At 45.7% G+C, this 26,339-nt stretch overlaps 2 protein-coding genes across 2 annotated transcripts in view; both read left to right on the forward strand.

Annotated features, from left to right (window-relative positions):
• The first annotated feature begins 2,671 nt into the window (after window positions 1–2,671).
• cap2 (cyclase associated actin cytoskeleton regulatory protein 2) overlaps window positions 2,672–26,339 on the forward strand; it is a 63,684-nt gene continuing 40,016 nt past the window's right edge. The window contains exons 1-3 of the mRNA XM_079523268.1: window positions 2,672–2,837; window positions 14,782–14,918; window positions 24,103–24,203. Of these exons, the coding sequence (XP_079379394.1) occupies window positions 14,795–14,918; window positions 24,103–24,203 (225 nt within the window). The 5' untranslated portion in view covers window positions 2,672–2,837; window positions 14,782–14,794. The remainder of the gene's footprint in view (window positions 2,838–14,781; window positions 14,919–24,102; window positions 24,204–26,339) is intronic.
• Window positions 18,114–20,105, forward strand: LOC306938674 (thimet oligopeptidase-like; the record flags this gene model as incomplete). The annotated part of the gene is made up of 1 exon (XM_079522941.1): window positions 18,114–20,105. One exon carries the CDS (start codon window positions 18,114–18,116, stop codon window positions 20,103–20,105), a length of 1,992 nt encoding a protein of 663 aa, XP_079379067.1.

Below are 26,339 nucleotides of genomic sequence, written 5' to 3' on the forward strand. Positions count from 1 at the left end.
TATAAGGCCTCTGGCCTATAACCTATTTTATTTAGGGTCAATTTGGTTCAATTTGTACTCTCTCTCTGAGTCAGTTAAGTCAAGAGGTTCCCAACCACTGGTGCTAGTACCAGTGGCGTGCACAGATAGACACTAGGGGGTGCTAGAGCACCCCCTGCCCTTTTGGCAATGTGCCCTTTTTTTTAGATTTTTCAAAAATAGCAGACCTACAAGCTCGTAGCGCGCCACTCGGTGGCACGCTATGAGCTTGTAGATCTGCTATTTTTCAATAGCTAAAGCATAACATAATGCTAACACCAAAAGGGGTTCCCGCCCAAAATAGATTAAGGCAACCGGCCGGTTCCACGCGCTGCACAAGGTGCCCTTTTTTAACTTGAGCACCTGCCCCTCTAAATGTCTGTGCACGCCACTGGCTAGTACCACTGGTGGTACTTGAGCCTTCTTCTGGTGGTGCACAGAGGAGGAGGCGCCCCAAAAAAGGAGAAGAAAGAAGTGGAATGAAATATTTATATTACTACAGGACAGCTATAGGTAGTTCTTCTGAACATGCAATAGGCCTATCTCACAGAATTTCCCCGCCCCCTTAATGGTTAATGTGGTTAAACGCTAACGTGACATGGATGCGTTCCAGGTCTCAATGGATTAATACGCCCCCTTTCCGCGTTAGTGGTGATAGCGTGACGTCACTCCATAGACACTACATGTTAACAGAGGTAATTTAAGAAGTCTACAACTTTTGTTTTCTCGAGGTAAGGTTTGTTCTATCTGTTCGAGCTGATTTACCATCTTGTTTGCTTCATAATAATATTGGTCTGTCACATTTTTACATTAGGAAATGTACTTAGATTCTCCAGAGAAAAAAACGTGTAAATGCTAATGTTAAATGACACCACTATCTACCGGAAGGGGGCGTGGAAAGGGGGCTGTGAGATAGGCCTATTGGTTGAAATAGGCTATCCAGCTGTGCATGACAGCACACCTAGCCGTTTAACGGCTAATTGAGAATGGATTAATCACATTAGAAATATCATCAGTTGTGCTGACTAGTACAACTGATTCGTTTTGTCAGAGCAGCATCATTATTGGCTTATAGGAATGGAACAAAAAGGGGCAGGTCTACACTCCTGTATTTTAACATCAGTTATTATGGTGGTACTTGGAGAGACAGATATTTTCTGAGGTGGTACTTCAGTATAAAAAGGTTGGGAACCAGTTAACTCACAGACTTGTTATGGTGATATTATTGTCTACTCATTCTGTGGCAAAAAAAAAATGTCCACCACAATAAGCCAGCATAATATGGCGAAGAGCCCTGGTTATAACAACAGGTCTGGGTCTGCCTGCTGATTGATTGATTGATTGATTGATTTATTAACAATTTGCAGAATTACAGTACATTTCAAGCACAAATCAATACAAAAAACTGTTAACTGTGAGTGGACGACACCATCAGCAGAACATGGGGGATTCAGAATTTACGGATTTTCGAATTTCAACCGTCCGTAGGTGCCCTTTGAGAGCGGTTTTGAAGGAGTCGCAAGGGATTCACATGTCTTAATGGCTGTTGGTAGGGCGTTCCACATTTTTGTGGCATAGGAGAGGTATTCACATGTCTTAATGGCTGTTGATAGGGCGTTCCACATTTTTGTGGCATAGGAGCGAAATTAATTTAGTTTGTTGAACTCCCTCTGGTGTTGTGGTTGTGGACTTCATTGACATTAAGGAAGTATTTAGACAGGGACATGGGGGTATCTTGGTGGTGTATCGAATCTTGTGGACCAGACCCATTGCAAGGTGCTGTACTCTGTCGTCAACCCTAAGCCATTCCAGATTCCCAGCCTGTCAAAGTGGGCAGGGGTGAGGTGGGTTCGGGGGGTGAGGCCAAGTAGGAGCCTGACCAGTTTGTTTTGGGAAGTCTGCATGGAGCCTTGTTTTAAGGGCCTTTGAGGTGCTGTGGTACCAGGAGGTGCATGCATAGTCAAAGAAACCTTGTATGAGGGCTCCTGTTATAGGGTCTTCAAGGTGATTTTGTTGAACAGTGAGGAGATCCTGTATAGGAATCTTGTTCTTTGGTTGACTTTTTTTGATTACATTGGTGGCCATTTTATCACCGGAAAGATTAGCCTCCAGGATGGAACCTGGGTAGGTAATATACTAATATCATATATTTTCCTGTGATAATATTGTCACCCATAACCAATTAAGAAGCCATATCTGCCTTGCTGAGATTACTATTTGATCCAAAAATAATGGATTCAGTTTTCCCCAGGTGTAAAGAGAGTAAGTTAATTTGTCTGTGTGGTGGACTGACTTAGAAGATCACACTCACGCACACACGCACACACACACACACACACACTAGCTCTGCTTCTATGATTCTAATGCAGGGCAGAATCATAGAAGCAGTAAGGCTATGGACCAGAGCTACGCACACACACACACACACGCGCGCACACACACACACACACACACACACACACACACACACACACACACACACAGAGTCACCGTCCGCTCCGATTCTCCTGACCAGGACTACCCCCCCCCCCCCCCCCCCCTCTCAGCTGCTCTCATGTTCACTGCTGCTGTTGCTTAATTTGGAAGTCCCGGAAGACGGAGGACGGACCGGGAGTCCTCCTGTGTGTGTGTGTGTGTGTGTGTGTGTGTGTGCTCTGTGACACACGCACGGCCAGGGCAGCCAGCCAGCCAGCCAAAGGGGACCGCCACGCCGCGCAAAACATAACGGCTCAACATTAAAAGCACCCAACCGTTAACCGTTAACCGAATTACCTCCACACTGACTGACTGACTGCAGTGTCTGCGAGCACGCAGAGAAGGTAGGGCTTCTTGGGATTGTTGTGTGCGCGTGTGTGCGTGTGTGACGGCGGCGTGTTTCTTCTCGGTAGATACTAGTAGATACGGTGTGCGCGCGCGCGCGTGTGTGTGTGTGTGTGTGTGTGTGTGTGTGTGTGTGTGTGTGTGTGTGCGCGCGCGCGGTGTACTTCCCCCGCCCATACAGTGTGTGTTGGGGGGGCAGAGAGGCGTTCAAAATGTGCGTTCTTCTGCTGTTTGTTTGTTACCGGCGACACACACACACACACACACACACACACACACACACACACACACACACACACACACACACACACACACACACACACACACACACACACACACACACACACACGTTGTAGCCGAGCTTAATTTTGTTTTGTTGTCAGTCAGTCACCCCTCAGTGTGTGTGTGTGTGTGTGTGTGTGTGTGTGTGTACTGACTAGGGTTGCCACCTTTGAGATCTTGAAATAAGGGACACTCTTTACGGCCTTGCGGCGCAGGTGTGTGCGGCAAGGCCGGCAATAGGTTGAAGCAATAAGTTGAAGCAATAGGTTGAAGCAATAGGTTGAAGCAATAGGTTGAAGCAATAGGTTGAAGCAATAGGTTGAAGCAATAAGTTGAAGCAATAGGTTGAAGCAATAGGTTGAAGCAATAGGTTGAAGTTTCCCTTCAACTTATTGTTAATGCTATCCACAACTTTTGAAGTAGAATTTTGTTTTCCAAATGAGCATAACAACATAAAGAGTTCTGATTGTGAATCCGAGTGGTTCTTTAAATGGGCACAATATTTAATTATATTGATTTATATTTATATTAGACTTTAAAACTCAACATTATTAAACAATCAACTATAATAGTCTACTGAAATAGCAGGCTAACCTATCCCCACATCAGCAGCCAAGATGTGGGCTATTGGGCAGGTATTAGAAATACTACTGACATGACATCTTGTAAAAACACGGATAAATAAGATGATAAATAATATAAGGTCCCATACCGAATCGATCTCAGGAGATGTTTGTCAAATGTCAAATGGATTTCGCCCTTACTGGATGTTTGGGTCATGAAGAACTGAAAATGAACTGAACATGAAGAACACGAAAAGATGAAATTACCTACCTAGGTTCCATCATGAAGTCAAATCTTTCCGGTGATAAAATGGCCACCAACGTAATCAAAAAAGTCAACCAAAGAACAAGATTCCTATACAGGATCTCCTCACTGGTCAACTAAAACACCTTGAAGACCCTAACAGGAGCCCTCGTACAAGGTTTCCTCGACTATGCATGCACCTCCTGGACGGTACCACAGCACCTCAAAGGCCCTTAAAACAAGGCTCCAGACTTCCCAACAAGTGTAATGCTTAATTGGGTCGTCCACTCACAGTTTAACAGCCTTTGTATTGAGTTTGTGCTTGAAATGTACTGTAATTCTGCAAACTGTTAATACAATTTTCAATCAATCAATCAATCAATCAATCAAAACCAAAACAAACTGGTCAGGCTACTACTTGGCCTCACTCCCCGAACCCACCTGGCTGGAATGGCTACAGGACTCTATACTAGGAGCCCGCAGACCCCCATTAGAAAATATATGCCAGCGACCACCTCCTGGACGGTACCACAGCACCTCAAAGGCCCTTAAAACAAGGCTCCAGACTTCCCAAAACAAACTGGTCAGGCTACTACTTGGCCTCACTCCCCGAACCCACCTGGCTGGAATGGCTACAGGACTCTATACTAGGAGCCCGCAGACCCCCATTAGAAAATATATGCCAGCGACCACCTCCTGGACGGTACCACAGCACCTCAAAGGCCCTTAAAACAAGGCTCCAGACTTCCCAAAACAAACTGGTCAGGCTACTACTTGGCCTCACTCCCCGAACCCACCTGGCTGGAATGGCTACAGGACTCTATACTAGGAGCCCGCGGACCCCCATTAGAAAATATATGCCAGCGACCCCCATAAGTACCAGTTTGACATGCATTAGTCTACGGACCCCCATTTAATGGCATTTCTATCTCTGGGCCCCCAATTCATATTGTAAAATCAATGTTAATTTAACTCTGAGGGTCCATTTGGTTCCATTTGTACACTCTCAGAGTTACAGACCCATAAGGGTCCATTTGGTTCCAAACTATCATTTAGCTGGGGACCCCCTGGAACTCCCTCAAAGACCCCTGGGGGTCCCCGGACCCCACTTTGGGAACCACTGGTTTAGGCTACTTTAGGTACTGTGTGCCTCCTGCTAGAACAATAAGGCTGACTTTAATATTTCCTGTGTTTTGTTTTGTTCATTATTGTTAAATTCAGTGTTGACGTGTAGAGGCTATTTAGGAAAATAAGGAACAAACTGTGTTCCTTATTGGTTCAATAAGGGACGCATCATTTAATTCTCCAATAAGGGATGATTCTGTATTTTAAGGGACAGGTGGAAACCCTAGTACTGACACAATATGTCATGAATCATGATGTGTTGACTATAGTCTACAGTATGTTCCACAGTTCCAGAATCCAGATAATACATCAACAACAATATTGTTGGAATTTGAACAAATCATTTGTATTTTAGTTTTAACTTTGTTTGGGTCAGTCATGACCCGGTTTTCATAGTAAATGCAATTAACCTACAGTCGCAACAAATATACAAATACTATAGCCTAGCTATTGGGGCATTAAGTCATTAGAATGCACATTTCAGAGTAGCATTTACCATGAGCATCAATGGCCCATATCGGATAGGATTTTATTGTTAAAAACTAAACCTAGTTTCCCTGATAGAAACAATACTTAACAGAAAGCTGATCGACACATAAAGCAGGCCTGAATCTTGACACAAAGCCAGTACACAACCAGCGCTGTCTGACATGGTGGAAGGGAGAGGGGCTGATTGCAAGTACACAGGTGCTTTTATTGGAAGGGTAAATGGAGATGATTGGTGGACTGGTTATTGGCGGACCAATGACATAGAGAGGCGGAGTTGAGCAATGATCACTGAAGAGCTGGACCTGGGATTTACACTGTAGGACAGCTGGAGAATAGCGACTTTAAAGCGCAAATAACATGCATTTTAAAACTGCTTTTAATATTTAATATCATATTGTCTATGTCCCTCAAAGTTATTTCTAATGGTTTGAGCCTCAATCACCACTCTGATAGAACCAGTCCTTGTCATTTCTTTCTGGACTTTGAAAGCAGTTTTAGCTGCAGTACCACAATGTCCTGAGGTGGTGGGGGTGCTGATATGCAGATTATTTAATATTGAGTCATTATAATACTGATGCTAGATAAAACCAGGCTTGTTTCCATTCCATGCCAGCTTGGAAAATCAACAATGGTGGACATTGTAAACAAAGTGGAAATGCAAATTTGGAACTGAAGACTGAAGAAGAGGAGGAATTATACAAAGTAGGGTGACATTGATGACATCACGATGAGGACAAAATCAGTTGAGCTGTTCCTGAGAGCAATTTCCATTAAAGCACCTATATGATATGAAAGCTTGATTGTTCAAAATTGGTTATTTGTAGGGATAGAAAACACATATGGGAGCCCCAAAAACACAAAAGTCCTTTAAGCAACGGCGCCATGTCATAACCATGTTTATTGAAATTATAGCTGTCATACATTTACACCGATTGCTCCATCACCTCTCTTATGCTGTGTAATGTGTTGGCATGCTCTGAATGAAGAAATAACATATGTCATATGTCATATTAACCATGTTTATTAAAACGGTTTTAGAATAACACAGATTGCTCCAGCACCTTCCTCTTTCCACTGCTGATCATGTCCAGCGAAAGATGTGTGCCGCATTTTTACGATTTTTCAAAAATAGCAGACCTACAAGCTTGTAGCGTGCCACTCGGTGGCGCGCTATGAGCTTGTAGATCCTGAAAACAGGATCCTGAAAACAGTCGTTGCCTTAAAGTCCCTAATATGTAGAGGCCGGGGGAGAGAAAGAGCACATACACGTAACAGAAACGAATGCTTTTCTGTTGAACCCTCTCATAGAGGCAGTTTCTTTGGGTGTTTATAAGGCAGACTGTCCGATCCACTTTATTTACACAGCACATTTCACAACTCACTCAAGTGCTGTACAGAAAGTTAAAAGCTAAATACACTATACAGCTAAAAATAAGACACCTGCAGCAAAACCACACAGTAGAAAAGGACACATAACAATGAACAAAGCCACAGAAAAACACAGAACTCTCAAACGGAATTAAAAGCCAAGGTGTACAGGTGGGTCTTAAGGCGAGATTTCAAAGTCTCGATGGTGCGGGTTTCACATGGGAAGGGAGCTCATTCCACAGTTTGGGGGGGCTATGTGACAGAAAAGGCTCTGTCACCTCTGGTCTTTAAACGTGCCTTTTTTGTGACCTATGTTTTGGGGCACCTTGGTACTGTGTACCTCAAGAAAGGAATGTTCGCCCAGGTCCCGGGTTCTAAAGGACCACGACTCCCGTTTTAGGTGATAAGCTACTCACCTTTTAGGTGATGGAGTTGAGGTGGTACCATGTGGTCCTAATAGGTGACAGCGCTGGGCCAATTCTGGTCCGTTGACTATCATTGCGCACGTTCATGATGACACGTGAACGCCGTTTCATACGTGAATGCGTGCAATGATAGTCAACGGCACAGCGCGTTCGCGGTTTGGCCCAATCCATCCCAGAATGCATTCTGTTCCTACCCGGAAGGAGGAGTGAAATCGCCTCATGCGCTTTTGAGCAACTTAATGCAAGTGGATGGGAGGAGAAATCTGGTGCCGTCTCTATTCATAATATATACTCTAAGGGTGGTACCATGTGGTCCTCTGTTAGCTATTGTTTTGCTATATGTATATTTTGAGATGTAATTTCTAGTCACATTGTGATTGCTTGCAGAGACTTTATTAACACAGTCCTAATCTGTGATTACCCACCGGGTGTGATGTGAGGTGATTAGTGGTGATTCTGTGCACCTGCACTACTACATGCAGTCACTCTCCACACCGATGAAGGCTGGATAGCCGAAACGTTTGTCCCCTGTTCAAAATGAAATAACTGTTTTGAACTGCAGTCTTCATGGTGTGTGCCACCGTTATTTATTTGATAGAGTTGAGGTGGTACCATGTGGTCCTACTACAGTATGTGACAGTGGGCCCATGGCAGGGCAGCAGAGCTTGGCCCGATATAGCCCCTAAGATCACATAGCAGACCATGGGGTTCAGCAGACAGTAATATCGCCCGGTCGCCCTGAATATTGTGTGTGTGTGTGTGTGTGTGTGTGTGTGTGTGTGTGTGTGTGTGTGTGTGTGTGTGTGTGTGTGCGTGTGCGTGTGCGTGTGCGCTCAGCTGTTCCTCAGTGACTCAGGTCTCTGTATACAGTATATGGCAGACCGTGTCCCATCATGCATTGCACCAGCAGCAACTGTCCTGGAACAAGCTAGCAGAATGTTCACTGAGTGTGTGTGTGTGTGTGTGTGTGTGTGTGTGTGTGTGTGTGTGTGTGTGTGTGTGTGTGTGTGTGTGTGTGCGCGCGCGTTCTGCTGATGTCCTAATTTCACACGTGCACCATGCAGACCTCAGTGTGTCAGGTTCTATTAACAACTTAAACCGTATACTTAAATGACCGGAGTCCCCCAGGGCTCTATATTGGGCCCATTCCTGTCTTTCCGCTCTACGCTAAATTTCGTATCCAAATAAACCTGATCCACAAGCTCGCGTCGGCCACTTTTCCTTGAGTTACACCGGAGCGTCACAAAATATTAATCAGGCATTTCAATCGTGCGACTGCATATAGTCTAGAGCAGAGGTTCCCAAAGTGGGCTCCGGGGACCCCCAGGGGTCCTTGAGGGAGTTCCAGGGGGTACCCAGCTAAATGATAGTTTATAGGAACCAAATGGACCCATATGGGTCCATTTGTACACTCTCAGAGTTAAATTAACATTGATTTCACAATATAAATTGGGGGTCCCAGGGATAGAAATGCCATTAAATGGGGGTCCGTAGACTAATGCATGTCAACCTGGGGGGTCCTTGAAAGTGAACGTGTTGAGAATCTTATCTGTTCAAATGGGGGTCCGCGGGCTAATTAGTGTCTATTTGGGGGTCCTTGACATGAACAAGTTTGGAAACCACTGGTCTATAGCAGGGGATCTCAACGTTTTTGTCCGGGGACCCCCGGAAATGCTTTGGCAATGTCTCGGGACCCCGCCCCGCCCCCTCCCGACCACCAATATAAATTGACTGCTACAATAACCTTAATAATAGAGACAATACACCATAAATAAATACTGAAACCCGATATAATCATTAGGGAAGGTGTATGCATGCATGTTCTATGTGTACTATTATTACTATTATTATGTTATTTATTACTATTATTATGTTATTTTCTTAGTTTACTGTCTGACAGTTTTGTCAGCTTTATTATCATTATTATTATTATTTCTTTTTTATTTGGTTCTGTAAACCAATAGGGTAGGCAATTATAAGCTTTTAGCTTCAGCCTACACCTTTTCGAGCCACTCAAGTGTATAATGTATTATGTATGTATTGTATTGTGAAAGGTTCGAAATAAACTAAACTAAACTAAACTACTATATGTAAACTCTTCATTTCCATTTCCAGCCATTCAGTTGCAAAAAAAAAATAATAATAATAATTTGTGGTCCCCCCCAAAAAAAATTGGCGACCCCCCGAGGGGTCGCGACCCACGGGTTGAGAACCCCTGGTTTATAGGACGAGCTAAAAGGTGAATGTCCTTTTTTGTGCTGCTAAACTCCACTAAACTCCACTAAACTCCATTAAACTCCACACAGACCCTCCACACAGGCCCTTTCGCCAACCCCGCCTCGGGTATGGGCACTGATGACACGGAGGAGAGAACACGCCCCCCAGCGCCCACAGCTGGGGGGCGGCTATTACTATTGTGAAGGCAGTGTTGGCTGCAGATACTCCAAATCAAATGATCAGAATCGGATCGGGACCAAAATAATGTGATCGGTGACACTTATATACGACACTATGGCCTTTATTTATCAACTCGGCGTACGCCAAAATATGGGTGCACGCCAAAATTACCGCCATTTTCGGCATTTACCATTTCCGCAAAACCTTGAACTTGAACGTGAGCCAGGACAAAAATCATGTTAGGTCGGGAGCTGTCGTACGCTTTGTCCTCACCTGTTTTTCTGTCATAGAACAGCGGAGCAGCATTGTTTGACCATGCAGCTGAGAGGCTGTCACAGGCATCTAAACATATGTATTCACTCCTAAAATGTTTATATAAAACTGTATAGGTATGGGCTACATATAAAAAAGAAAAAAAAAGTTAGATGCGTAAGCCATTTAAACAGTGTTTTGCATGAGTGCATACATGCGAGGATTTGGGCTGTCTGTGCTGAAATATTTCCATGACGGGACGTTGGAGAGTATAGTGCAGTGCTGCAGCTGCGGAGAGTCCCAACATGGGTAGCCTACTGTAGCCTAATCTACAGCAGGCCGATGTCTTTCTGGAGTTACAGTAGGCTATGTGCAATCTCCTCCTCGTTTAATAAACCCGACACGTCGCTTGAATGCCAAATGTGCCGTGCCAGCGCAAGTGGGAACGCATCGGAGATAGGTATAGGCTAACCCAGCCTGCAGCCCACCACCACCAGTGCCACACGAGGCTACGGTTTTGGCTGCAATATTCATATAATTGACAGTTGACAGCGAGGCAATCTAAATAGACTGTCGAACGTGCATGGTCAGTTGGTCACGGTGTCACGGACGGACCACAGTGATAGAGAGAGACAGACAGACAGGACAGGAGATGCACCTTGCAAAACAGCAGCGTGTGTAACCGCCTATTTGTTATTTAATTCATGGTTCACAGGTTCAGGTTTTCGTTCACTAATATATCTTGTTGTATATTAAATGAATAAATAAAGATAGCCAAAGTAGGCTATCTTTTATTGTTTTGTGAGGCGGGCAGCAAGGTAAGCGAGGCGAGAGAAGAAAAACAGACAGGGTAGGCCTTCAGCTTTATACAACACACCAGTTGGGCTTGCAAATTGCGTGTGCGTCTGTGTGTGTGTATGAGAGGGGGGTGAGACGGGCAGCAAGGCAATGTAACTATGGTTTCCAAGGTCGTACTGCAGTTGTTCATGTCGCAAAAACGAGAGCGAGGCTTGATTTCATAGGGCGTGCCAGATAGATTTCAGCCGTCACATTTATTAACGTCGGAACGAAATTAAGGAAGGATCAGCTGTTTGCGATCACTTTATAAATGCCGCGGCGACGTGGGTGTAGGTGTACTACGAAACCTACACTCGAATTTGGGGCAGATTTTACACTCAATTGATAAATGAGGGCCTAAGTGTGAGTCCAACCGGTGCGGTTCCAGTTAAGGACCTCCCTAAAAGCCTGGAGGACCACCGTGCTTATTAAATGGTTTGTCTTTGGCCCACATTCAAGGAATAAACTGGAGATGTTCTCCTCCAGAACCCTCCCAACGCGCTAACCGGCTCATGTCAGCTTTTAGTTAGTAGTACCCAACAGACAGACAGGCAGTCAGTCTGGCAGACAACCAGACAACCAGACAACCAGACAGGCGGGCGGGCAGACGGACGGACGGACGGACGGACGGACGGACGGACGGACGAGAATTCAATATACACACTCTGGGTTTCAGTGTGTGTGAGTGGTCATCCAGGTTTCCAGGCTGTCACTGTACTAGTACTGTACGCTGGCTTGTTGTCAGTTGTCGGGAACAGAAATAGCTGCTGAATGAAGCCTGCGAGACAGACAGGCATCCGGCTGGCACTGAAGCCTGCGAGACAGACAGGCATCCGGCTGGCACTGAAGCCTGCGAGACAGACAGGCATCCGGCTGGCACTGAAGCCTGCGAGACAGACAGGCATCCGGCTGGCACTGAAGCCTGTGAGACAGACAGGCATCTGGCTGGCACTGAAGCCTGCGAGACAGACAGGCATCCGGCTGGCACTGAAGCCTGCGAGACTGACAGGCATCTGGCTGGCACTGAAGCCTGTGAGACAGACAGGCATCTGGCACTGAAGCCTGTGAGACAGACACTGTGCGGTGGAGAATTCTCTGGAGGAATGACGAGATGCAGCATCAGGAGGCTCCGTTGGTGCAGTTCTGGAGCTGCAGAATTCATATATATATACTGAGGAGGAAAAATCCGATATTAACGGGCCGGGGGATTTGGGTGTTTCTTCTCGTAGATAGATTTGTAAAGGGCTTGATATATATACTTTGTGTGTCTGTGGAGGGACCCGGTCAGCCTCTGTATAGTGTAGTGGACACAAACCATGACCCAGCATTATGTGAACGCTCCAAAAGAACTGAATGTGCTACGTTCGTGTGTGTGTGTGTGTGCGTGCGTGCGTGCGTGCGTGCGTGCGTGCGTGCGTGCGTGCGTGCGTGCGTGCGTTACACCATTCTTGCTCAAATGTGATTCTCGATTTCCTCAAGAATTGAGATCACGTTTCTCACACGATTCTAATTTTTACCATGAAAATATTTATTGTCTTGTCAAGTGTCAAGTCTGATCATTCAAAAATGTGTCACCTGGAGCCATAACTACTGTGGCTTTTTCAAAACAGACAACATCAAAGTGCTTGACTTAAACCTCTCTTAAAGTCTCTCTCTTTTTTTCTTAATGTTTTTTTTTGTGGCTTTTGCCTTTATTTTATATTTTTTATGGAGGGACAGACAGTAGGCTGACAGGAAATGGGGAGAGAGATGGGGGGAAGACATGCAGTAAAGGCCGTTGGGATCGGGAGTCGAACCCGCGGCACACTGCCAGACTGGATTACCAGCCAAGGTGCCTGGACCACTGAGCCACGGCCCAAGCCAGTCTCTCTCTTGTATAGGAAAAACATAAGAGTAACTCAAATGAACTGGACAAGCAACTAGTGCTGCACCATTCTTGCTCAAATTTAGAAATTAGATCCCATAGGTGTGCGTGCGTGCGTGCGTGCGTGCGTGCATGCGTGCCCCCATGTGGGTCAGCAGTGTGACATCAGTGCTACTTTATGCTAAACAGCGGTAGACATTATGATCAGCCTTCACTGATAACCAGGCAGCTCGGCTCAGGTGTCTCTACATCAGTGCTTCCCAAAGTGGGGTCCGGGGACCCCCAGGGGTCCTTGAGGGAATTCCAGGGGGGTCCCCAGCTAAATGATAGTTGGGAACCAACCTAACGGGTCCATTTGGTTACATTTGTACACTCTCAAAGTTAAATTGATTAACATTGATTTTACAATAAAAATCACGCCCGTGTGAAGTGAGGGGCGCGAATATATTAAAGTCTAATGTTGATTAGGTGATGTAATGGTGATGTAAGATGTAAGATGACATACATTTTCCCTTCATTGTCAATGGTGTTTTTAAAACAAACATTGAACTAAAAACAAACATTAAACCTGTATATAGGAGCCCTCAAAAAGTGGGGGTCTCAGAGATAGAAATGCCATTAAATGGGCGTTCGTAGACTAATGCATGTCAAACTGGGGGTCCTTGAAATTAAACGGGTTGAGAGTCACTGCTACAGCCGTCAAAATATTCTCTTATGGGGGTCCCTGGCATATCTCTTCAAATGGGGGTCCGCGGGCTAATTAGTGTCAATTTGGGGGTCCTTGACATGAAAAAGTTTGGGAACCACTGCTCTACATCATGACCCATCCTACTTACTTACTTACTCTAGTCTCCACTGGTGGGAAAAGTACTCCAATTGTTTGTCCTATATTCAGCTAGATGTGTAGATTTTTGTCCTAACACAAACATTAAATGCCATTGACAATGAATGGAGATGTTACGTCATATGTAGACGAGCAAACCGGCTATTTTGTTGATAAGAGATCATAAAAGCGCCTCTCACTTTATTTATTTATTTTATTTTTTGAGTGGTGCAAACCACTCCAACAACTGGCTTTGTACCCCGTGTACCCGTGTTTGTTCGTACCAAAAAAACGAGCATGGTTGCTATGGTTAGCAACCAAAAAAACGAGCATGGTTGCTATGGTTAGTATGTGACGTCACTGACATCACAGATATCACGTCAGAGTGGAAACAGATGCTTTCCTGGTTCTAATGTACAGTAACTATAACAATAAATGTGTAGTTGCACCACTCAGTTCACACGGGTGTGATGTTTTTTACTTAAGTAGAAGCATCAATACTACTGTACAATGTAGAACGACTCTGTCGTGAAAGTATATTCAAAATGTACTCGAGTAAAAGTACAAAAGTATTGGCATCCAAATGTACTTAAAAGTACCAAAAGTAGAAAGTACTCGCTATGCAGAATGTCCCATTTCAAATGTATAAAAAAATAAAATATTTTAGAAATACCGGTAGCCAATTTACAAGCTCTCAATGTTTAGCTTTCGTGACACAGTGTGAGCTTGTTGATCGTAGCTCGTAGCGCGCGCTTAGATCTGCTATTTTTCAATAGCTAAATTATAACATAATGTTTTAAAACACCAAAAGGGGTTCCCGCCCAAAATGGGTTAATGTATGTTTCGTAATAATAATGAAAAAAAAACACAGTAACTAAAGTAACTCAAGTTTTTAAAGAAATGTAGTGGAGTAAAAGTACAATATTTGGACCTGAATGAATGAATGAATGTTTTAAATTTCGATAGTGGAGAAGAAGTAAAAGTATTGGAAATTGTAAATACTCCAATAAATCACAAATATCCTCAAAATTGTACTCAAGTACACTACATCTACTTACGGTAATAACTCAAAATGTCAAATAAATGTAGTGAAGTCCGAGATATAGTGGAGTAGAAGTAAAAGTATGGGAGATTGGAAACACTCAAGTAAAGTACAAGTACCTCAAAATTGTACTTAAGTACAGTACTTGCACAGTACATGTACTTAGTTACTTTCCACCACTGCTCAGTGTTGTGTGTATCATTGTGCCCCCTCCCCGTTGTCATGGTTCCAGGTGTGTTGTTGCCATGGATACGGTGCTGATGGAGCGTTTGGAGCGGGCGGTGGTCCGTCTGGAGCAGGTGTCCGTCCGGATGCAGGTGACCAACGGGATGACCAACGGGGACAGCTGTGTCAACGGCATGGACGGAGGTGAGCCCCCCGTCCGTCGCTTACAATTGACATGTTAAGACATTTAGCACAATTTACAATTTAGGCATTTAGCAGACGCTTTTAATCCAGAGCGACTGGATACAACTGTGAGACAACACACACACACCATTATGTCAACACAACATCCGGTCAAGATAACACACACACACACACCATTATGTCAACACAACATCCGGTCAAGATAACACACACACACACACACACACCATTATGTCAACACAACATCCGGTCAAGATAACACACACACACACACCATTATGTCAACAAACATCCGGTCAAGATAACACACACACACACACACACCATTATGTCAACACAACATCCGGTCAAGATAACACACACACACACACCATTATGTCAACACAACATCCGGTCAAGATAACACACACACACACACACCATTATGTCAACACAACATCCGGTCAAGATAACACACACACACACACACCATTATGTCAACACAACATCCGGTCAAGATAACACACACACACACACACACACCATTATGTCAACACAACATCCGGTCAAGATAACACACACACACACACACACACACACACACCCACACACACACACACACACCATTATGTCAACACAACATCCGGTCAAGATAACACACACACACCATTATGTCAACACAACATCCGGTCGAGACAACACACACACACACACCATTATGTCAACACAACATCCGGTCGAGATAACACACACACACACACACACACACACACACACCATTATAAATGGTAAATGGTGCATTTATATAGCGCCTTTATCAAAGGCGCTTTACATAGATTGTGCATTACATTCACCCATTCATACACTGATGGCGGCAAAAGCCATGCAAGGTTCAGTGTCTTGCTCAAGGACACTTCGACACTGACTCTGGGGGAGCCCGGGTTCGAACTGGCGACCTTGCGGTTACCATCCGGAAACTCTACCCCTGAGCCACCGCCGCCCGCCGCCTGTTGTGTTATGTCAACACAACATCCGGTCGAGACAACACACACACACACACACACACACACACACACACACACACACACACACACACACACACACACACACACACACACACACACACACAACATTATGTCAACACAACATCCGGTCGAGACAACACACACACACACACACACACACACACACACACACCATTATGTCAACGCAACATCCGGTCGAGACGTTTTGGATCTTCAAAATAAGGGTTGAACGGGGGAAATCATGGCAATATACAAGGTGAATAGAGGGTATGCATTAAGTGAGTGGCAGATCGAGTGGCAGATCGAGTGGCAAAGTGAATTTAATGTTGTTTAAAGTCATTTAATGCAATCAGACAGGACTTTTCTGTTTGGATGTATGGGCTGTCAAGGCCAGAAAGTAGTTTTTTGCCACTCAGTAGGCGTTCCCGCATAACTTCCGGGTATGATGATGATGTCACGTGCATACCCTCTATTCATTGATTAATCCCGGCGGGAAATATGTTAATCCAGAGTGATTTACAGTAAGCAAGAACGACACATGGTAATATATCAAATACAAAGAAAAGATTGTCATCAAGATATGCAGGAACGCCAACTGAGTGCCTGAGTGGCAGACTCTTCATATACTATAGAGCATGTCTGAAATAAGTGTCAGAGCTGAAATCGACATGTAAATATGAAATAAATGCTTAAACATGTAGCTATAGGTGTAATGTTAAGAGACCACAGAAGACATGTAAATATGAAATAAATGCTTAAACATGTAGCTAGGTGTAATGTTAGAGTCCACAGAAGTGAACCTTTCAAGCCTGTTTTCTCAACTCGACATTGCTCTATAAGCCATATCTCCAAAACTGGTGGGCTAAACTGAACAACCAATATGTCAATTTGAAGCTATAATTCCCTGCTTTCACTTGAAAAAATGAAAATTCAAAAAAATCCAATGGCAGTCCCTCAGTCAAATTTAGTCACAATTAGGTGTCACTGTCTTAAACCACCCCTGAATTGCATTTTTGCATTTTTGCATTTCATCATCGTGACATCACGCCTCCATATATGGTCACACATCGTGACATCACGTCTCCATATATGGTCACGCATCGTGACATCACGTCTCCATATATGGTCACGCATCGTGACATCGCGTCGCCATATATGGTCACGCATCGTGACATCACACCTCCATATATGGTCACGCATCGTGACATCGCGTCGCCATATATGGTCACGCATCGTGACATCACGCCTCCATATATGGTCACACATCGTGACATCACGTCTCCATATATGGTCACGCATCGTGAGACATAACATGAAATAACACTCGCAAATGAACCAAGTTGGTACAACACATGGATCTCCATATATGGAGCTGACTATCATCACCTGGATCTCCGTATATGAAGATCACAACACTGACCTCGTCAAACCCTGAGGATAGCCATGCATGGTTTGACACACTAGATCTGCATATATGGAGCCGGCCAGCAACTCTACATCTGCACCTCACCGACACCAGATTATTTAGTTTAACTCCTGCTTGTCAACTGTGCCGTATTAAGAAGCTGTTGTTTCAGCGCGACATCGCCCTTTAGGGCGAGGTCGCTTCTCGCCCTCAGGCGTTTTAGTGGTAGAGAACCGTTTACATTCATGTCATATTGCGGTATGAAAATATGTAAATCTTTGTGTCACAAGAAAAACTTGAGACAATAATAGTACAGTTTCCATTACGACAGATTGGAAATAACTACTGGACACTTAACCACTTGAACCCAAGCATCCCTACGTTCAGGAAAATAGCAGTTCCACAAGCTTACGCCGTGTCACAAGGTAACGTGTTGTGACACGTTGATCGGCTATTCCTCGGCGAGGACGTTTGGTCAGTCCTTGTCCCTTTTATGCCCATATATGGCGATCCCTGATGTCATCACCAGTATATTAATATACTGATGATGACATCAGCGATCGCCATATATGGGCATGGCACGTAAACGTTCTTGGCAGCATATAGGCACAGCAACCCACCAAAGGTGGACCCTCTTGTAAACAAGTGTAATGCTTAATTGGGTCGTCCACTCACAGTTAACAGTATTTGTATTGAGTTTGTGCTTGTACTGTAATTCTGCAAACTGTTAATAAATATTTCAATTGATATCAATCAATCAATCAAAAAGCTCGAACAACAACAACAATGCCATTGATTATCACTAACGAGGGACCACCCACAGGAGGAGAGGTGGTTTTCGGCAGCCCTTCTCCTCCTCCTCCTCCTCCTTGCGTTTGCATCGAGAACCTCCTGTGCTGGGATCTCGGCCCCGAACAGTTCCGACGGACGACCGCCGAGCTCACGGCCAGGAGCAGGAAGGTGCACGATGCCGTGGGCTCCCTGGACCTGGACGGCGTCACCTTGGACAACACCCTGAAGGCCCTGGCCCACGCGGAGGCAGAGTACACTGTCCAGAGGAACATGTTGACCTTCCCCTGGCACGTGGCTCCCGGTCTGGAGGTGAGGAACGCCAGCGCGGACGCGCGCGAGAAGCTGTCCGCATTCGACGACGACATGAGCATGCGGAAGGACGTCTACCAGAGGATAGTGGCTCTGGGGATGAAGGTGGACGAAGGCGCTCTCACCGCGGAGGATAGGCGATACATGGAGAGACTGCTCGGGGAAAGCATCGGGGAGCTACGAGCCAAGACGAAGAGGCGCGAGGAGGTGGATGCACGCGGTCTCGACACGGAGGCACGCATTGAGACATATCTGGAGACGAGCATGGAGGCCAGAAGCAGAGGACTGCTTCTCCCCAAAGAGAAACAAAACCAGGTGAAATGCATTAACAAGCAAATTAATATCAACTTACAAACGATTACATGCGATCAAACGAATGCCGCCTTGGAGTCGGTGGTGAGGCTACACGCTCAGAAGAGCGCTTTGCTGGGCTTCAAAAGCTACGCCGACTACGCCCTGCGGAGACCCATGGCGAAGTCCGCCCAAGCGGTCTCCACCTTCCTGGACGAGCTGACCCACGAGCTGAAGCCCAACAGGGTGCGAGAGCGGCGGTCCGCCAGAGCCGCCGTTCGCCGACCGCCGCAGCTGCGGGAGTACTTTCCAGCGGAGGTCGTGACCCGAGGTCTGCTGGGCATCTGCCGGGACCTGCTGGGCCTCTCGTTCAGCCCGGTGCACGGCGCCCCCGCGTGGCATCCCGACGTCACCGCGTACGCCGTCGCCGACGGCGCCTCGGGGCAGCCGCTGGGACAGTTCTACCTGGACCTGTTCGCCAGAGAGGGAAAGAGCACGTTTCCCTACCGGGCCTTTTGCGCCCCGCTGCAGCCCAGCTGTCTGCTGCCCGACGGGAGCAGGCGGACGGCCGTCGCTGCCGTCGTGACCAACTTCACCCGAGACACGCTCCTGGAGCACGACGACGTGCAGGTGTACTTCCACGAGTTCGGTCACGTCATGCACTTCCTCTGTGCCCGGGCCGAACACGCCGTCTTCAGCGCGCGCGACGTCACGGCGTGGGAATTCGTCGAGGTTCCGTCCCAGATGTTGGAGAACTGGGCTTGGGAGAAGGAACCGCTGCGGAGGATATCCAGACACTACGAGACGGGAGCTCCGATTCCCGACGACCTGTTGGACGATCTCGTCAAGAATCGCTCGACGGCGGACAACATGTCCCAGTGTTTGGCGAGGTCCAAATTTGACCAGGCTCTTCACACCCAGACTGGGTTGGACCCAGCTGAGGTATATGCCAGGCTTAGCGAGGAGATGCTAAGAGTCCCTGGTTATCGGAGGAGCGACATACCACCATACCGCACCCTAATGGACCCCTCCTACATACCTTACCTTGATGCACACTTTTATCGCTACCTGTGGGGAGAGGTCCTCTCCACGGACATGTTCCACAGCCGTTTCAAACGGGAAGGAGTCATGAACCCTGAGGTGGGTTTGGACTACAGGAAGTGCATCCTGACGCCTGGTGCTTCGAAGGACGCCTATGAGATGGTGAAGGACTTCCTGGGTCGTGCACCCAATCAGGAAGCGTTCCTACTGAGCAAAAGAAGTGGAGAAAAAAACGAAAAAAAGAAAGAAAGAAAACACGGCAACAACAGTAAAACAACAATAGGGGACTTTGCCATTTCGGGCTTGGCCCCTAAATCATATGAATTTAAAAAATGTGAAAAATAGGTAAAAAAATAAAAAAAATAAAAAATTTCAAGAATTTCATAAATGTAGTATTATTATTGTACCCTCCGCGGTAACATGTCATTGGTTCGACCTCCCGTTATATCGACCATTTCTAACCCTATCTCTAAGTCTAACCTAAATATAACCGCAAGCACGAAAGCAGCGTGTCCCTCACAAACCATAATCCGGTCGTTTTAACGCGTCCCTCACAAACCATAATCCGGTCGTTTTAACGCATCCCTCACCAACCTTAATCCGGTCGTTTTAGCGCATCCCTCACCAACCTTAATCCGGTCGTTTTAACGCCTCCCTCACCAACCTTAATCCGGTCGTTTTAACATGTCCCTCACCAACCTTAATCCGGTCATTTTAATCCACCCTCAACAACCTTAATCAGGTCGTTTTAACGCATCCCTCACCAACCTTAATCCGGTCGTTTTAACGCCTCCCTCACCAACCTTAATCCGGTCATTTTAATCCACCCTCAACAACCTTAATCAGGTCGTTTTAACGCATCCCTCACCAACCTTAATCCGGTCGTTTTAACGCATCCCTCACCAACCTTAATCCGGTCGTTTTAACGCCTCCCTCACCAACCTTAATCCGGTCGTTTTAACGCCTCCCTCACCAACCTTAATCAGGTCGTTTTAACGCATCCCTCACCAACCTTAATCCGGTCGTTTTAACGCATCCCTCACCAACCTTAATCCGGTCGTTTTAACGCCTCCCTCACCAACCTTAATCAGGTCGTTTTAACGCATCCCTCACCAACCTTAATCAGGTCGTTTTAACGCATCCCTCACCAACCTTAATCCGGTCGTTTTAACCCATCCCTCACCAACCTTAATCCGGTCGTTTTAACGCGTCCCTCACCTACTTTAATCCGGTCGTTTTAACGCGTCCCTCACCAACCTTAATCCGGTCGTTTTAACCCATCCCTCACCAACCTTAATCCGGTCGTTTTAACCCATCCCTCACCAACCTTAATCCGGTCGTTTTAACGCGTCCCTCACCAACCTTAATCCAGTTGTTTTAACGCATCCCTCACCAACCTTAATCCAGTTGTTTTAACGCATCCCTCACCAACCTTAATCCAGTTGTTTTAACGCATCCCTCACCAACCTTAATCCGGTCGTTTTAACCCATCCCTCACCAACCTTAATCCGGTCGTTTTATCGCATCCCTCACCAACCTTAATCAGGTTGTTTTAACGCGGCCCTCACCAACCTTAATATGGTCGTTTTAACGCATCTCTCACCAACCTTAATCTGGTCGTTTTAACGTGTCCCTCACCAATATTAATCCGGTCGTTTTAACGCAGGCCTCACCAACCTTAATCCGGTCGTTTTAACGCGTCCCTCACCTACTTTAATCCGGTCGTTTTAACGCGTCCCTCACCAACCTTAACCCGGTCGTTTTAACGCGTCCCTCACCAACCTTAATCCGGTCGTTTTAACCCATCCCTCACCAACCTTAATCCAGTTGTTTTAACCCATCCCTCACCAACCTTAATCCGGTCGGTTTAACGCGTCCCTCACCAACCTTAATCCGGTCGTTTTAACGGACCCCTCACCAACCTTAATCCAGTTGTTTTAACGCATCCCTCACCAACCTTAATCCAGTTGTTTTAACGCATCCCTCACCAACCTTAATCCGGTCGTTTTAACCCATCCCTCACCAACCTTAATCCGGTCGTTTTATCGCATCCCTCACCAACCTTAATCAGGTTGTTTTAACGCGGCCCTCACCAACCTTAATATGGTCGTTTTAACGCATCTCTCACCAACCTTAATCTGGTCGTTTTAACGTGTCCCTCACCAATATTAATCCGGTCATTTTAACGCAGCCCTCACCAACCTTAATCCGGTCGTTTTAACGCGTCCCTCACCTACTTTAATCCGGTCGTTTTAACGCGTCCCTCACCAACCTTAATCCGGTCGTTTTAACCCATCCCTCACCAACCTTAATCCGGTCGTTTTAACGCGTCCCTCACCAACCTTAATCCAGTTGTTTTAACGCATCCCTCACCAACCTTAATCCAGTTGTTTTAACGCATCCCTCACCAACCTTAATCCGGTCGTTTTATCGCATCCCTCACCAACCTTAATCAGGTTGTTTTAACGCGGCCCTCACCAACCTTAATATGGTCGTTTTAACGCATCTCTCACCAACCTTAATCTGGTCGTTTTAACGTGTCCCTCACCAATATTAATCCGGTCGTTTTAACGCAGCCCTCACCAACCTTAATCCGGTCGTTTTAACACATCCCTCACCAACCTTAATCCGGTCGTTTTAACATGTCCCTCACCAACCTTAATCAGGTCGTTTTAACGCGGCCCTCACCAACCTTAATATGGTCGTTTTAACGCGTCCCTCACCAACCTTAATATGGTCGTTTTAACGCATCCCTCACCAACCTTAATCCGGTCGTTTTAACGCATCCCTCACCAACCTTAATCCGGTCGTTTTAATGCATCCCTCACCAACCTTAATCCGGTCGTTTTAATGCATCCCTCACCAACCTTAATCAGGTCGTTTTAACGCATCCCTCACCAACCTTAATCAGGTCGTTTTAACGCATCCCTCACCAACCTTAATCAGGTCGTTTTAACGCACCCCTCACCAACCTTAATATGGTCGTTTTAACGCATCCCTCACCAACCTTAATATGGTCGTTTTAACGCGGCCCTCACCAACCTTAATATGGTCGTTTTAACGCATCCCTCACCAACCTTAATATGGTCGTTTTAACGCATCCCTCACCAACCTTAATCCGGTCGTTTTAACATGTCCCTCACCAACCTTAATCCGGTCGTTTTAACGCGGCCCTCACCAACCTTAATCCGGTCGTTTTAACATGTCCCTCACCAACCTTAATCCGGTCGTTTTAACGCATCCCTCACCAACCTTAATCCGGTCGTTTTAACGCATCCCTCACCAACCTTAATCAGGTCGTTTTAACGCGTCCCTCACCAACCTTAATCAGGTCGTTTTAACGCGTCCCTCACCAACCTTAATCCTTTCGTTTTAACATGTCCCTCACCAACCTTTTTTTTTTTTTTTTAAGATATTTTTTTGCGGCTTACGCCTTTTATTGGTTTTTGAAGGGACAGACAGTAGGCTGACAGGAAACGGGAGAGAGATGGGGGAAGACATGCAGTAAAGGCCGTGTCGGGCTCGGGAGTCGAACCCGCGGCACACTGCGACTGGATTACCAGTCGGGTGCCCAGACGGTTACGCCACCGCCTGGGCTCCCTCACCAACCTTAATCCGGTCGTTTTAACACATCCCTCACCAACCTTAATCCGGTCGTTTTAACACATCCCTCACCAACCTTAATCCGGTCGTTTTAACGCGTCCCTCACCAACCTTAATCCGGTCGTTTTAACACATCCCTCACCAACCTTAATCAGGTCGTTTTAACGCGTCCCTCACCAACCTTAATCCGGTCCTTTTATTGTGTCCCTCACCAACCTTAATCCACCTTAATCCGGTCGTTTTAATGCATCCCTCACCAACCTTAACCTGGTCGTTTTAACGATTATCATTTTTTTTTAATGCTGGATTAAATGAAATGAAAGAAAGACGAGTTCCCTCGTTTTGGCGCAGGTGGGTTGTGGAGAGAAGAACGAGGTATACATTTGAAGAGTTGAATTTTCGGTAAGGTTGAGTATTATTTTGCAAAATAAAAAAATAAAATAAAATCGCCTAATAAAAATATTCGGCGATGGACTCATCCAATCCACGATTGACGATATATATTCGTCCCATCGCCCAACCTTACTAACTCAGTAAACAAATACACACCTTATCCGAAGACATGCCGCCACCTAGTGGCTAAACTCAGAGAGATGTGCCAGAAAAATCCAATAGAACAGCCCTCTTTATACAGACTAAATGGGATAAAAGCAGCACTTAGGACGTCTGTATTTCTGAATTTATGAACAACAATGAAGATGACGTCTGTAATATATCCGTCCCTTGTCTCCCCATACAGCTCTGGCTCAGGGTGTGGAGGCCTTCGACCGCTTACTGAGTGGACCCGTGTCCCAATACCTGGAGAGGAGCCGCGCCCTGGGAGAGGACGTAGCTGAACATGTGAGTATGATGTTCTGCATTGCCTTGCATTGGCAGAATGCAAGATGCATTGCGTTGCGTTGCGCTGCGCTGCGTTGCGTTTCGGGGGCGGGACTGTGACGCTCCATTGGGACATTTAGCCCATTTTGGGCGGGAACCCCATTTGGTGTTGTAAACATTATGTTATAATTTAGCTATTGAAAAATAGCAGATCTACAAGCTCGTAGTGCGCCACTCGGTGGCGCGCTATGATCTTGTAGGTCTGCTATTTTTGAAAAATCGTGAAAATGTGGCACGAATCTTTGAATAAATATTCTTTCAACGTTTTAACTCAAATCTTTGCTTCTGGGGGGTGCCTGGAACTTCATATTTTCATTTTCTGAGCCGTAAACAAGGAAGTGAACGGCAGCGCGGTGCATGCGCAACACAGCAAGGAGTACGGTGCAGAAGGAGAGGCCAAATGAATTTCCGTCCACTTGGATTAGATATGACGTTTGTACACGTCCTACGGTCTTAATGTGTTAACCCATTCTGAACGGGAACCCCTTTTGGTGTTTTAACTAAGCATTATGTTATACTTTAGCTATTGAAAAATAGCAGATAAGCTCATAGCGCGCCACCGAGTGGCGCTCTACGAGCTTGTAGGTCTGCTATTTTAGCAGACCTACAGAAAATGCGGCACAAATCTTTGAATATATATTCTTTCAGAGCGAACGTTTTTTGACGTCAGGCCTAAATGGGTCAAAGTGTTAATGCTCTAAACAAACATCATAAAGTCCATAGACTTAATTGGCTGCCATATGATATGACGCCATTTCAAAAGCCAGACATTTGGAGGGGATAGCGGCCCGTAAAGATTTTAAACCAACAAAAAGAAGAAACGTGCAGGTCTCTGGTGCGGGGTTCACATCCCGGCCATACGACATGAAAGTTAACCGATTGCAGGTTTAAAAGAAGATGCTCTCTATCTCAGGCCACCATCACTGTGTGTGTGTGTGTGTGCGTGCGTGCGTGCGTGCTTGCGTGCTTGCGTGCGTGCGTGCGCGAGGGGGCTTTCTTAGTTGGGAGAGCTCCTTTTATGGAGAAAGCCCCCCCTAGTGGGTTCCCTTGGCCCGCATCCGAAGGTCTCTTCCCAAACTCACATTGGACACGGCTGGCTGAGCCCATGCTCAAACACTGTGTGCGTGCGTGCGTGCGTGCGTGCGTGCGTGCGTGTGCGCGTGTGTGCGAGTGTATTAGCTTTATATGGTGTTTTTCTTTTTATGGCCCAGAGACACAGAATCAGAGAGAACGCACACATGTGTTAACACCTGGCGTACAGTATTATGCAGACAGTAAATCACACCACCGTGCATCTGAATATAATGTATTCAGATCTTTCCATGCACAGTCCATCTTGACCCATTTAGGACTGAGACCACATTCTACTAAATTTCTTCTAAATCCTGACAGTTTTCCGAAAAAACCTCATGTTTCTGTGTCAGTGGTTCTCAAAATATTTCATGTCACGGAGCCCCAGAATTATCTGTAATTGGCCGCCGACCCCCATCTGAAAATATGTTGTTTCAGAGACCCCCCCAGAAGCAAAGATTTGAGTTAATAATGTTCGCTGTGAAAGAATATATATTCAAAAGAATTTCACATTTTCAAGATTTTTCAAAAATAGCAGATCTACAACGAGCTTGTAGATCTGCTATTTTTCAATAGCTAAAGAATATCATAATGCTTAAATCGTTGTGTTCTATAATATATTCAGATCTTCCCATGAACAGTCCATCTTAAAGGTATATTCAGTGATTTCACTTAATTCAAATAGCACTTATTTTTTTGTTTTGTTGTGATAATCCTCCCTACTATAGAGCGTTGCAGTCCTGCCCCCTTTCATGACGACGCCAGGCCCAGGAAATAATTCCCAATGCATTTTTCCCATAGACATTTCAAAAAGACCTTTTAAGCACACAATGTTTTGGACCAAACAAATAATTACAAAGAAGAAAAATTTCTAATTATTTGTTCGGCCCAAAACATTGTGTTTATTGTCATGATTTGTCACGACAAGAGTTGACTTTGTCCACGGCGTAAACGTCTTTAAATAAATACTTTTTGAAAATGAACGGGGAATTATTTTCCCGGTCTCTCAAGGGGGCGGGACTGTGA

This window comes from Electrona antarctica, assembly GCF_951216825.1.
Source record: "Electrona antarctica genome assembly, chromosome: 15".
Taxonomy (NCBI): Eukaryota; Metazoa; Chordata; class Actinopteri; order Myctophiformes; family Myctophidae; genus Electrona; species Electrona antarctica.